This window comes from Macaca thibetana, chromosome 20 (genome assembly GCF_024542745.1).
Source record: "Macaca thibetana thibetana isolate TM-01 chromosome 20, ASM2454274v1, whole genome shotgun sequence".
NCBI lineage: Eukaryota > Metazoa > Chordata > Mammalia > Primates > Cercopithecidae > Macaca > Macaca thibetana.
Genome location: NC_065597.1, coordinates 72978630 through 72992354, shown reverse-complemented (window position 1 = coordinate 72992354; position 13725 = coordinate 72978630). Strand labels below are relative to the sequence as shown.

The following is a 13725-nucleotide window of genomic DNA, read 5'->3' as shown; positions in this document are numbered from 1 at the left end:
CCGTCTACAGACTCGCCCCAGGGTCCCTTGAAGGATCCGTTCAGCCTGCCCGGCCCAGCCTCTGGGAGCCCCCAAAGGATGGTTGTAAGGGAGTTGGGCATGGGAGACGCGTGGAGGGAAGGAGGGCCCCATGAGGGCTGGTCGGGGAGACCCTGAGGTGGATGGCATCTTGTAGGGAGCAGAGGGTGCCAAGGGCCTGCAGCTAGCATGACTGGAGGGAGACAGCAGAGGGGTCATGTGGATCTGCACAGGTGTCAGAAGGACCTTGGTTTTATTGGGAAGAGGGGCGAGTCGCCACAGACAGACCTCTCACACCTAGCGCAGCCCTTCTGCAGCCCGGGGAGCCCAGGTTGTTGGTGGGCTGTGCCCAGTACCTCCTGTGGAGGGGCCACTGCTGGGCCTTGGGCATCAGTCTTGTCCCTGAGAGCTGAGCCTGCCCCGGCCCCAGCTTAGCATCCTTGGGAAGGCACCAGGAGTGGGTGTGGGCCACACTGGCTGTAGCTGCCATCAGAAGTCTCGGTCCACTTAGAGCCCTGGGCCCTATGCAGAGACTCCTAGCCTGGCCGCTCAGGGCCACTGGCCACCTAGCGACATGCCCAGTTCCCCCTCCTGCTGGAGTTCCCTTGGCGCCACTGAGGGATCTGGAGGGGCTCCTTATCTGTGGGGCAGGAGCTGTGTCCCACACCCTGGGTCACCTTGTCCAGCCTGCTTTTTTCCCTGTTGTGTGACCGGGCTGTGTGGGTGCTCCCTGCCTCAGTCTACCTGCCCGTATGACGCAGGTGGGTGAGAAATGGTGCAGGTGGGAGAGTCCTTGCAGTCCAGTCTTGCTGTGACACACAGTAGCATCTTACTGTCTTGCAGAAGAAGGCACTCGGTTGTGTGACCTCGAGGCCACTGTGTGCCTTTGTCACTCATACATCCCTGGCATGAGTCACCATCTTAAGGTCAAGGACCAAGGATCCCTGAACCCTTTCTCACTGCTGTGTTTCCATCCAGCTCTGTCTGCAGCCGGAGTCCTCTGTAATGACTGTGTCTGGGACATGGGGCCGCCCTGCCCACTGGGGAGCAGCTCCATGCAGGCGGGTGGCCCTGGTGGCTCACCATCACTTCCAGGACCACAGCTGCCTAGAGGGGCATAGCAAGTGTGCCAGGCAGGTGGGGGATTAGGAGGTGGATGGAGTTTTGGGAAGCAGCTCAGCCTTTGGGAGGCCTGAGTCCAGGCTGCTGCGCAAGTTCAGGAGCCTCTTCTGGTAGCCGGGAGTGAGCTTTGTCTGCCACTGGCTCTCAGGGCCCTGCCTGCCAGAGCCTTTCCTGACCAGTGAATTCAGGGCTGCATGGTTCCTGCGTGCGGAGCAGAAATGGACGCTCTCGTGTCGTCATGTGGAGCCACAGGTGCTCTTGGGATTTCAGGAACATGACTCATTTTATTTTGGAACTTAGAAATAGAAATATTTTTGGAGGCGAACGAGGAAGCAGAAAACAGCAGCTGTTCGGGCCGCGTGTTTTGATTTTGTGGATGTGCTCAGGGTTGCTTTGGGCCTCGTGCCCTGCGCTGAGAACTGGAGAGTGAACCTCAGCCTCCCTGGGTCACCTGGGCTGGGGCCACAGGCAGCAGCGGGACATGGGTGGCCCGCCCTTACTTGTGCCCATTGTTCTTGCAGGTGCCTGTGAAGCATGTGTACCGCGTGCTGCAATGCCAGGAGGAGGAGCTCACGCAGATGGTGTCCACCATGTCTGACGGCTGGAAGTTTGAGCAGGTGAGGGGTCGTGGCCAGGCTGGCGGCAGCCATGCTGCAGCTGAACTTGTACTCACAGTGGCTCAGGGCTCAGTGCTCCTGGAAATGCAGACTTCGCTGCTGGCGTCTTCCTGCAGTTCCGGGGGTGCTCACGACAGTGGCCTGCGCCCTGTTTCCACTGGAGGAGCCGTGGGAGTTCGAGTGTGGTGGGCAGAGGTGTCTCAGGCTCTGCCCCGTACCTTTCCCTCCTCCCTGGCCTGCCTCTTCTTCCCAGCGCTGCACTTTCTTCACATCACCTGGCACCTCTGTGTGACCAGGGGATTGGTGTCCCCAGAGCCTCCTGGCAAGCCCACCACTCAGTGCACGCCCCCGTCCCCCACAGCTCACTCCAGTGAAGCATATGGAGGCCCTGATGCCCTTCTCAGGCTGCCTCCCTTCCTGCCTGTGCTGGAAGGTGCTGCCAGGCCCCCGTACCTTCTTTCCGCCTGGCTTTACCAAGCTGTGGCGGGTGGGGTCTGATGGGTCTGTACAGGGCGTGCCTTCTTCAGCAGCTTCCATGGGAGCCACCTGAGTGCTGCATGGGCCACTGTGCTGTGGCCTTGTGGCTTGTCATCAGGGACCTCAGGACACATGAGGCATGGCCTCTGAGTGGGGGACCCTTGCCCACGGCCTGGCTGCCACTGTTCCTGGTGCTAGGCAGACACTGAGGGTGGGGACAGTGACCTTGCCCAGCCCTCCCTCTCCTAAGAGTTTCCTCTGTCACTTGCTTCTGTCTGGGGCAGATTCTGTCCATGGCCCAGTGGCCCTGCCAGGTTGTGGGAGTGACAGGCTCAGCCAGTGTCCCTGTGAATGAAAGCTACCTTTTCCTTTGAGTCTTTCAAAATAATCACATTGTAGGGTACTCTGAGCTTCCCCTTAAAATGTCGCCAAAGACATCTGCATCCCACCGTCCACCCTGAACCCCTAGGCTGGGGGCCGGGGTGACTGTGGGTCTCTGTGCTGACAGGGCAGCTGACCAGCAGCCTGGGCCCTGCCCTGCACTGGCGGCTGCATGTTTCTCATGCTCTGACCTCACCAGAATCGTGCCAGAGGCTCCCATGGGAACAGATATCTCCACTGCTAGGCAAGCCCCACCTCCCCGTTGTCAAGAGGCCCTGGGAAGCTGTGTCAGCAGCTCGGGGTCCGTGAACAGGGCTATCCCCATGTGGCACCTGTGCTCTTCTTGCAGCTGTCTTGTGACTTTTCTGGCTGGGAGGGAGCGATGTGTCTTGCCTGTAGTGGGCACCTCCCTTCCGGGGCGGCTTCAGGTCTTTGCCCTTAGCGCTTCTGGGTGGATTCCGAACCCATTGCAAAGAACGGGTGTCCTCCCCGTTCCTTGATTATGACCTGCTTGGCACGCTTCATCCCTTGGCGACCCCTTCTCCCAGTTCATGTAGGGAAGCTGCTGGGCTGACCAGCTGCCCCGGCTGTGGGGTGGGACCCTGCGGGGTGCTGGGAGGTGGCCAGACCGGACCTAGGGTCCCCAGTGGTCAGCAGGGGATTGCGAACAAGGCTTGGGAAGTGGCTGGGGTGCCTGTGAGGACACAGGGGCTCCGGTGGGCATGGCCATGAGTGCTCCCAGGGGTACCCTTAGCTGCTCGGGCCCATGCCAGCACCCCTGTGGCCGCCTCACTGGGCTGGGTCCACTGTTGCCCACTGGGTCAGCCGCCAGCGGCACAGGAACAGCAGCTAACTGCGGGTTGCTTTTCCGGCCATTGGTCCAACTGTGCAGGTCATAGTGAGGCCAAACTGTGAGTGCCACCCAGCTGCTTTTTGGCTTGGTGGTGTGCTGCTGGCATGCTTTTTGTGATTTGCATATTGCATTTTAATTTTCCCTTTAAAAGCACAGAAGTTCCTAGGGGCCCAGATTAGCCAGCCATGGGCCAGATGCCTGGCCAGAGAGACAGGTTGGCCCTGGGCCTGCATGGCCTGGCCTGCCTGGTCACCTGGAGGGAGGCAGGTTGGACTGGCCCAAGGGTGTGCCCAGCAGGCTGCAGCAGACCCACCCTGGCCGAACTCCTGGGCAGCACAGCTCCTCCAGCGGCTTTCGGTCCAGTCAGCGGGCCCCAAGCTCTTCCCTCCAGGCTATCAGAGCTGCCCTCCACTCTCCTCCCGCTGCCCCTCTCCCTCCACCCCAGCTCAGGGACCCTTCTGCGCCCCTCCCCCTGGGGCAGCGGCCCCTTTTGTCCCAGCTGGAAGCGCCAAGGAAAGCTCAGGGTCCTCGCAGAGGACGAGCTCGCCCCGTGCCGTGCCATGGTGTGGGGGTGCCGCACGTGTGGTCGTGCAGGCGTTCTGGGGCTTTGTTTTCCATCCATTTCCTCAGGCGTCGGCAGTCTTTGCTGCGGCTTTCGCGGTGGCAGGCACGTCCTGAGCCTGGGCCGGTCAGCCTGGCTGCGTCTCTCTCAGGCTTCAATGGGCTGCATCTCAGGCTGTGTCTTCCCTTGCAGCTGGTCAGCATCGGCTCCTCTTACAACTATGGGAACGAAGACCAGGCGGAGTTCCTCTGTGTGGTGTCCAAGGAGCTGCACAACACCCCATACGGTACAGCCAGTGAGCCCAGCGAGAAGGCCAAGGTGAGAGCTGGGATGGCCCCGGCCTGGGGCAGGCTTGGGTGGGAAGGCTCTTGCCCTCTCAGAGCTTCCTCCTCTCCTGCCATTCTCATCAAGCCCCCAGTGTCCGCCCCTGTGGCCTTGCTGACTGGTCAGACGCATGGTCTCCCGTGGGACAGGGTCTGTCAACACAGGCTCCCAGTAAGCTCCTGCGACCTCCCAGCCTGCACACAGAGCTGCTCCTGGAAGGGGCCCCTGGGCCTACTGCAGGGGCTGTGCTCTTAGGAATGCCACTGAGGGCTGTGTCTCAGGGGACCCAGGGTTCTCTGTTCCCAGGGCACAGCCTCTGCTGTGTGAGTGAGGACTTGGGACGCTGAGGCCTGGCTGGCATAGGGATCTGGGCCATCCCTGAGTGCAGGGATGTGGGGGTCCAGTTGTCGTGGTGGGGATCTGGGCCATCCCTGAGTGCAGGGGTGGGCACCCTGGCTCAGCCACTGTCTGGGCCTCATCTTTGTTGAGAGGAGGGTGTCCTGCAGGCCCTGGGATTCTCAGGCTGCACAGAGTGGGCCCTGTGTGGCACCCAGCCTGGCAGCACTGGCGCAGACTCTGCGGGGATTCAGGCCCTTCTGTTTTCTGTGGGGCAGGCAGCTGGGGTGAAATTCAGGGACCCCTGCCTCATTTGCTTTCAGGTTGGCCCCGTGGCCCTGCCCACAGGTGACCCATTCTGGTGGCATTTCCTCTGGGCACATTCTTAAGGTTGAGACTCCAAGATGGACAAATGTGACCATCTGAGCAGAATCCGGCCTTGGCCTGGGCCAGCTCCACCTGGCAGGACTCCCGGACCTCAGAGCCAGGTGGTGGCTGGAGAGCCCTTGGCTGGGGTCTGCATGGGTCTGGGAGACCCTGGGTGATGGGGCAGGCTCTGTGGGGAGCCAGCCTGGGGTGAAGGCTCGGGGCATTGGCAAAGGGTGTTGAGTGGGTGCCATGAGAGGCCAGAACCGAAAGGTTTTTAACTGGTGGCATTAAACCAGGGACACCTGGGCAACCGCAGACTCTTGGCTGGGGGCCTCTGGCCAGCCACCAGCAGTCCAGGACTGTCCCTGTGAGCCTCTCCGAGTCGGCCTTTGGAGGTATGCCTTTGGGAACAGAGGGGCGGGCCACCAAGCACGTCTCCTGGAGGCCTGTGGCCCGGTCACTGCAGCCTTTCCACCACGGGCGACTGTCCTGGCCCAGAGCCTCCCTTGCTGGCCACCGGTTGCCCTCTTGCTGTGGGCAGAGGGCAGTCCTGCTCCACCACTGTTCCTCGAGGCCGGGCCAGTATAGGGCTAGGACAGGCCCTGGCTCGTGACAGCCAGGGTGGAAGCTGGGGTTCCACTGCCAGGCTTGGAGATGCTCTTCCATTTGAGTCTCAGGCCTAGGAGGCAACCCCTGGAGCTCAGTCACAGGGAGGCGCTTCTCTTCCTCTTGGAGCAGTCGTAGGGCTCTTTTCTAAATGGTTTTATTTTTACAAGTGTTTTATTTCTGAGCTTAGTTTTTATAACCAAGCTCCCCTGGGCTCCTATCCCTCAGGTGGCTTGGCAGCTGCAGAAAGGACACGCTCTGTACTGTGAGGAAGCTCCAGGCATGACCCCAAATCCATTTGTGGTTGAGAATGTGGCCCTATTTCATTTTCCAAAAATACCTGCTCTGAAGTGGGGCAGCTGTGGTGGCTTCTTGATGGGGGTGGTGTCAGCAGTGCCCCGGAGGCAGAGCTCAGGCCAGGGCCTCAGGAGGCCGTGGGGAATTGCTGGGGCCACAGCTGGAGGACTGTGATGGGGGCACCCGAGTGTGGCTGGGCTGCACAGGCCGCATGGTCTGCAGGCCCTCGTCCCTGGTGTCCCTGCAGCATGTGTGGCCTGGTGCTGCTGGGCAGCTGTCCACACTTCAGTCAGCGGTGGCAGGAGCAAGGGGTTGCGCTTGTTGCAGGCGAAGGTGGTCCACACATGAGCACACCTGCTTCCCACGCCAGCCCCTCAAGAACTTGTTAGAAGGACGCGCAGAGCTCACAGAGCGCTTGAACTCGGGGCTGCTGTTTATTCCCAAGGAACAGAGAGACAGGTTCAGATCAGCAAGGGCGGGCGCCTGGGCAGAGGCCAGGGTCTCCCCCAGAGTCGAGCAGTGCCCGGGCGGCTGAGGAGGGGGTTTTTGGTGTTTTTGGGGCTCCATTCCATAGCCACGCTCGATGGGTAGGTCCGCCGCCTGCCACCATGGCTGATCCCAGTCTTACCTCCTGTCACCCAGGGCCCCACCCTCTCTCCCGCAGCAGTGGGGCCAATGCAGTGGGGTCCACAGAGCCCAGGCAGCAGAGGCCCTCCTATCAGGCCAAGATCTGCGAGCTAGCGCCATCTGCCAGGAGTGGGGCCGGAGGCCAGGCGCCTCTGGACAGGGTTCAGCCCCTCAGCATGTGGTGGGACAGGACCAGCCCCAGATCACGAGATGCAGCTGCCTCACACAGGGAAGTTTCACCTCTGAGATGTGGCAGAGCCCCTGAGCCTGTGTGTCTCTTCATGGCGTGGCCTCACTGGAGGGTCACCGGGTGTGGGGGTTTGGGCCCGGGGTAGCCGCCCACCCGCACTGTCCTGACAGCCTGTCTTCTCCCCTACTGCACGCTGCACGCCGCCAGAGTGACGACGAGGACGAGGGGCACCCAGGGAGTGGCTCAGATTAAGTGTGAATGTCATGGTGAGCTCCGTGGCCTCCTTGACCCCATGGCCCCAGCTGACCCTTGCTGCAGACCCTCTCTGTGTGTCTGTCTCTGCCCCGTAGTTGACAAGAGCCCTCCACACTCCACGCCAGCTGTAGATCCGAAATAGCACTGTCTGGGGGGCGGTGGGGCTGTTGCTGTGGGGGCAGACGCCCAGGGGCAGTATTGGGGCGTTTGTTGGGATGACTGGAGGGTGCCTGTGTCAGGCCAGGCTGTGGACGTCAGTAGTCGCGAACACAAGAGCCCTTCCTGAAGGCTGGGCAGGGAGTGCCACTCCTGCTGGCAGCCCTAGTGGGTGACCTTGTCTGGCTCAGGCCACAGGCTCAGGGCCAAGGGGTCAGGACCACTGCAGCAGACAGCAGACCCCGATCTCAGCTGCCAAAGCCCACGGCATCCCTGCTGTGCTCAAGCCTCCCAGACCAGCGTGTCCTGCAAGCTCCTCAGCCACCCGTGCCTGCCTTCCTGTGGGGTGCCTGGCCATGGGGTACAGCCTCAAGGGCCCCCTGGTTGGTGTCTGCAGTTGGGCCTTCCTGTGGAAGATGGCTTAGGGCGAGAGTGTGTCCAGAAGACGTGGGTCTCAGCCTGGGGTGAGAGTAGACAGAGTAGCTAGTGCTGCCCCGGCCAGTCTTGGGAGGGTGAAGGACAGCACTTTGGCTGCAGGTCTCCAGGGGGTCTCCTGCCCGCATCAGGAGGGAGCTGTTGGGGCTCCCGGATGCTCCGATGCCACGCTGCTCGTGGCCTGTCCACTGCGCTGCTTAGTTTTACACAGGGCTGGTGGGGGCTTGGGAGCTGCACTGTCTCCCTGAGTCAACTCCAGACATCCCAGTAAACTTGGGTATCACCCTGGCCCAGGGAGGGATGTGCTGGCCTGCGGGATGGGCTCCTCCGAGGCACTGGAGAGTGAGTGGGAGCCTCGAGCTGGAAGTGGCCCAGGGCACTCAGCCTCAGGTGCACCGTTGGGGGTGGAGTATTGGAGTCAGGCTGAGCAGCTCAGGGGACATGGCCTCCGGGAGCCTTCGGAACAAGCCTGGGGCGGCATGCACCTCTCACCACTGCCCTCTTTCTGGTCAGTGCAGCATGGCAGTGACCTTTGGGAGGCTGTGCCCGGCGAGGGCCCGGGCATTGCTGCCCCACCTGGTGTTTCGCAGCCCTCACGTGACACATGGAGACAGCCGTTGTGGGCCACGCACAGTGAGGCTGGCTTGCTCCGAAGCTCCCTGCCCGGGAGCGTGGGCTGGTTTCCCCTCCACATGGTCTCTGGGGCTGCCGTGGCTCATTTTGGGAGTTCAGCTCAGCAGCATTGACCAGCGCCTGAGCCTGTTCTCAGGGGAGCCCAGGCCTACTTGGGGGTGGCCTCGGGGGGTTCCTGGATGCTGGTGAGGAAAGTAGGGAGGGTACCCCAAGGAAGAGTTCTGAGGAGGTCAGAGGGTGGGGAGGGCAGGGGCCGAGGGGCGGTGGACTCTGCAGGGCTGCCGTGGTCCAGATGAGGAGGGGTCCCCACAGCGTGATCTGCACTTGGGGTAGGCCTCTGCGGGCTGGCCGGTGTTCCATGGGGCAGCCGGGAGGGGCCGGCATACGAGGTGGACTGGCCAGGCTGAGGTGCGGGGCCGAGGGCTTGGGCAAGGGGCATCTCCAGGAGGGTCTGGGTGTCGGGGTGGGGGTGGGGGCTGCAGTGGGCATAGAGGAACGGAGGGAGATAATCGGGGAGCGGGGACTGCTGAGGGACCCACGGGCCGAGTTGCACTTCATGTCTGAAACCCAGGACTGAGTGGGTGAGAGGGCCAGGAGTCAGCACTTTTGGGTGGGCCTGGGAGGGGCTGCCGTGCACAGGGAGCACTTCCTGTGTGGGGCCTGGAGATGTGCCGGTCACCCCGGTGAAGGTCCTGGGCCTGCCAGCTGAGTCCCCAAGAGCCTGGCCGGTGCTGCTGGGTTCTCAGGGCCCCCCGAGCTGACCCCAGGCCTGTGGGCTCTGTTCTCTGGAGCAGGCGCCTGGTCAGGGCCACCTCCCTAGCCCAGGGCCCAAGTCCTCATTTTATGCATTTGGTGTTTTTCAGATTTTGCAAGAACGAGGTTCAAGGATGTAAGGGACATAGTATTGACAGCTGAAGAAATGATTTACGTTTTCCCAAGATGTAATGAACTGCCATGTCCAGGAAGCTTGGCTGTGAGAAGAAACCTGCTTTTGATCATTTTTCTAGAGATCTGGGTGTGAATCCTTTTTTGCCTCTGAGGTGGGTGGTGAGAGACGGGCCCAGCTGTCCAAGGCCAGACGTCCCCAGGTGGGGGGAGCGCAGCGGCCGGGTGGGCACTGCCTCTCGGGGGGGCCTCGATCTGTTTTTTCCAAGTGCCACATGGGACTGAGGCAGACGCTCCCAGTCAACCCGCTCAATACTGAAGATGGTGTGAAGGAAGCGTTCTTGGTGCTACACAGTCTGGAAAAGCAGCCTGGGCTTCACTGGCAGGAAGCGGCCGCAGCCGCATCGGTGTCCAGCGCGTCGTGGCCTCTGGTCCAACCGCCAGGCCCTAGTCTCAGTCAGGGAGTCTGCTCTGCCTCCCAGGCGGGATCGCTGGTTTCTCTCAACCTCGCAGAGCTCCTGACACAGGTGGCTTCTACGTCGTCACTACTTCCCGGTGTCATTCCGAGGCTGGGCCTTCTTCTGACACAGGCTCCAACCCCGCCTGACCAAGCCTGGGATAGTCAAGGCTTCTCAATTTGTATTTTCCAGGCGAGAGAACTTTGTACCCCTTTTCCGTGTGGATAGACTCCCCAGTGTTTATACTCTGGAAATGCCCACAGGGCTTGCTGCGTGCAGACTGATCTGTTCCACCCGTTAGCGTGAGGTAGCAGTGTCGCCTCGTCCCTCCCACTGCGGGCTCACGGGGAGCTGGCGCCTGTCAGTGCCTTGTTGCGCCTGGCATAGAGGTTGAGCTGGAGGCCTGTCCACTGGCTTCTGGAGCTGAAGGTCTGGGTCACGGTGAAAATTCGGGATGTTTACAGAGCATCACAAATGCCTCTCTCTCGCCGCTCTCTCATTTTCTTTGTGTAACTATGCAGCCTTTCCTCTCTTTCTGGGATGTTTGGGACTTTACTCGACCTGCACGGGCTCTGCCCGACATGCCGTGGGAGCTGCTGGGATTCCTTTAGAAACCGCTGCCCGCATGCTTTGAAAACAGACCTTTCTCAGCTGGCTGTGGGGACCTGTCAGAGTCTGGGGACCTGGTGTGCAGGGCAGGCTCCAAGCGCTTTGCTTCCGGACCTCAGGCTTCCCAAGGGGCGCTGTGCAGACTGACCACCGGCCTCCCGCCTGCAGGTCAGAGGCTCTGACACTGTCTGGTTTCCAATGCTTCTGGAGACTTCCTGCCTAGGCCTCATCCTCTTCTTTGCCAGTCACCTGATTAACCAGTTCTCCAGCATTAGGACTTACCTCCTCGTTTTTGTAAGGTCTCTTGTATGTTGTTACATGTTTGGCTTAAACAATTTATAAAAGCCTTTCTAGAAGGCAGACTTAGCCACGGTCGACCCTGTCCTCCCCAGCAGAGCCCGGGAGGACGACGGCCGCTGGGGCTCCTGGGCATCCTCTCTGGGGAGCTGCTGGCCGCTTAGCGTTGTTTGACTTTTGACCTTGACATAGTAGATAGGCTTGTGGTTTTTTTAATTTAAAGATATTAAGACTTAATTCACTAAAATTTATTCTGAGGGGATATTTATACTTTTATACTTTTTTAGGTATTGTATTTTATCAGCTTACAGTTTAATGCCTAAGTTTCCCCTGAAAATAGCAAATAAAATTGTGTATTTATGAATGAGCGTAGCAGCTGTTAATGGTCTTAAGATGCAGGGAAATGCCAACCCGGGTCGCTTGGACCAAGGTGCTGCCTCTCCAAGCCGCTCAGCCCCACTGGCCGCCACGGCTCACTCGGGGCTCTGCCTCTCAGTCGATGACCGGGGCAGAGCCGGGCAGTCCACGGGGTGCTAGCTTGGCTGGGGCCACTGGATCAGAGCTGCACAGCCTATCCCTGCATCCTGCTCCGCCTGGACACCTCACCTGCCTCCAGCAGATACCATACCCCCATCCTGGGGGACTAGAGACCATGTACAAGGGCCTTTTTTTTTTTTTTTTTCCTTAAGAGACAAGGGTCTTGCTACGTTGCCCAGGCTGGTCTTGAACTCCTGGGCTCAAGTGATCCTCCTGCCTCAGCCTCCCAAGCAACTGGGATTCCAGGCGTGAGCCATTCTGCCCGGCTCAAGTGATGTTTTTTTTGGAAGTCCTGATACCTCAAGTCAATGTCCACCTCTCCTCCCTCACTTTAGCCTGCAGCCCAGGTGGTGACAGCAGGAGCTTCCTGAGAAGGTCCTGGGGTCCTGGCACCCCCTCCCCAGCTGCTATGACTTCCCCTGGTGGCTGCTCTGCGAAGGCTTGGTCCTTGGACTCCCTGCCCCCCTGCAAGGAGATTCCCATTCATGGTGTCCCCCAGGGCCTGGCTGTCTGAGGTCACAGAGCCTCAGGCTGTAGTGGCCTTGTCCATCCTGTTTCTAGGTGTGTGGCTGGCCCAGCCTGACCGCAGCACCCTGGTGAGGGGTGGAGTGGGTGACTGGGCTTCTAGGAGCCCAGCATGAGGCCGGCACAGGGGTTGGGAGCAGGGGAGAGACCCAGATTCTGCTCCAAGGGGTCTTCCCGCTGCCTGACTCCCACCAGGAGCCTGGCTAGGCCTTGCAACCCCTTGACCGGGTAGAGTTGTGGGCACTTGGGAGAGGCCTCAGCATGGCAGGCATCCCTAGCCAAAGCCCGGAGCAGGTCTCCCATCCAAGCAAAAGGCTGGAAAGCAGACAAGCCGTGCAGTTTGGATCCTGAAGCCGAGGACGCTTAGGGCCGCTGGGTCTGCTGGGCAGGGAGGGAGCCCTGTTTCTCCTCAGACCTAGGGCTCCGGCATAGCCCACCCACTGTGGGGGCTGGGGCCCCGCCCCACTCCAGGAAGCCCAGTGTGAGGGCAGAAGAGGAGGCAGGGGCGGGGCACATGCAGATGCCTCGTGTGGGTGCCCATCCCCCCAAGGCTTCCTGCAGAGCCCATGACTGGAGCCCTCCAGCAGCTGGCACCACCCTCGACATCCCTGCATTTATTGGTGTCCATTCAGCAGGGACTTCTGGCACCCTCCTTCCTCCTAGAGCGCATGGCAGTGGCTGGCTGGGGTAATAAAGAGCTGGCCCCACAGTACGGCCACCAAGGCCCTGATGTGGCGTCTGTGTGAGGGGTGGTGACTTCCGGCACCTCTGCACTCTGAGCTATGTCCCCCAAGATGGGTCAGTTTGCCCTCAGACCAGCCCTTCCTCCCCAGCGTTCCCAGGCCGGGGGCTTGGCACAGGGAGGCCCAGCCTGTGGCTGACCCCTCACCGCAGTTCACCGCTCCCGAATGGAGCCCACAGACTTGTTTCCCAGGGCTCCCGCTGTGTGTGTGGTGTGTGTGTGTGTGTGTGTATGTGTACGTACGTACTGGCTGTACATGGTGTGGGTGTGGTGTGTGCCTGTGTGCACATGGTGTGTGTGGCATGCACATGTGCTGTATGTGATGTGTGGCATGTGGTGTGTGCCTGTGAGTGGCATGGGTATGGTGTGTGTGTGTGTGTGCGCGCGCGCGCACATGGGCCAACTGAGCCTGGGGATGAAGGCTGCCGCCCGCTCTGCCTGCCTCCCTGGGAGCCACAGAACGTGCGCAGTCCTGTGCCAGGCTCTCCCTCGAGTTCCTCCTGGAGCTGGCAGGGGCCCTGCTGCCGCCCACCTGGCAGATGGCTCAGAGCCCTGCTTGGTGGCAGCGTGCAAAGTCTGAGCTGCACCCCCGCCCCAGGGTGGAAAAGCGACCTGTGGCAACCTGGACTGGTCCCTTCCTAGCGTCCTCCTCACAGCGTGCTTCGTGGGAGCTGTTAATTGCATGGAATAGACCTGTTTTCCCTTCTTAACCCCTAGTCTCTGCAGAGAGTGTTTTCTGCTCCCCTCCCATGGGCATCCGCCTGTTGACATCCTGGGTCTGGGTGGGGTCTCAGCACAAAGACAGCAGGGGCTGCCCTCCTGAGACCATCTAACCTGTAGCCTCCCCCTGACCATGGGGGCATGGGGCTCCTTGCACAGCCCAGAGCAGGGTGCAGGTTCACTGGGGGCTCTCCAAGGCTGCGAGGCCTGGCCAGTCCCTGCTCGGCTAGGACCACCCAGTGCTGCTGCTCCCCAGGACTGTCTCTCCCTCTGCCTGGGCTTTGTGCATCTGCTCCACCATGGGGCTGTGCACACAGGCCCCCCAGACCTGCCCGCCCGCCCCTGGGCTGGATGAGTGCAAGAAATGGCCCACGGGGACCACTGGGCAGCCCTTGGGGAGGTGGGTTGGGCCCAGCGAGGAATTCCTTCTGTTTTGCTCCCCATGGTGTCCCCAGGGCTGGTCCCCAGCAGCTGCTTGCTGAGTGGGTGTTGGTTTGATTCCTCGGTGAATACCCCGGGCCTGATTTCTTCCTGGCACTGTGCAGGCCACAGTGCCTGTGTGCATGTGCACAGGTGTGTGTGGGTGTGATGTACTCGTGCGCATGTCCAGCCTAACCCCCTTGCCACCACGTGCTGCTCTGGACTCCGGCATGGGGGTGGAGACTGAAGAAAGGGGCGGAGGAAGAGGAGCCAA

The 13725-nt window shown here is 60.9% G+C and overlaps 1 protein-coding gene across 11 annotated transcripts in view; it reads left to right on the top strand.

Annotated features, from left to right (window-relative positions):
• The window catches only part of LOC126944677 (elongin-B), a 124922-nt gene that overhangs the window by 11612 nt on the left and 99585 nt on the right, over positions 1 to 13725 (top strand). Inside the window, exons 4-6 of one of the 11 annotated variants that reach the window (XM_050774417.1) lie at positions 1662 to 1757; positions 4223 to 4348; positions 6987 to 7007. The exons of 2 other annotated variants lie outside the window; for them this stretch is intronic. In XM_050774417.1, the coding sequence (XP_050630374.1) occupies positions 1662 to 1757; positions 4223 to 4348; positions 6987 to 7007 (243 nt within the window). Of the gene's footprint in view, positions 1 to 1158; positions 1163 to 1661; positions 1758 to 2713; positions 2718 to 4222; positions 4349 to 4749; positions 4754 to 6917; positions 6922 to 6986; positions 7008 to 8426; positions 8431 to 9121; positions 10872 to 12076; positions 12081 to 13684; positions 13689 to 13725 lie in introns of those variants that run through there. 8 more of the 11 variants (XM_050774418.1, XM_050774427.1, XM_050774426.1 and 5 more) reach the window with 8 other exon arrangements.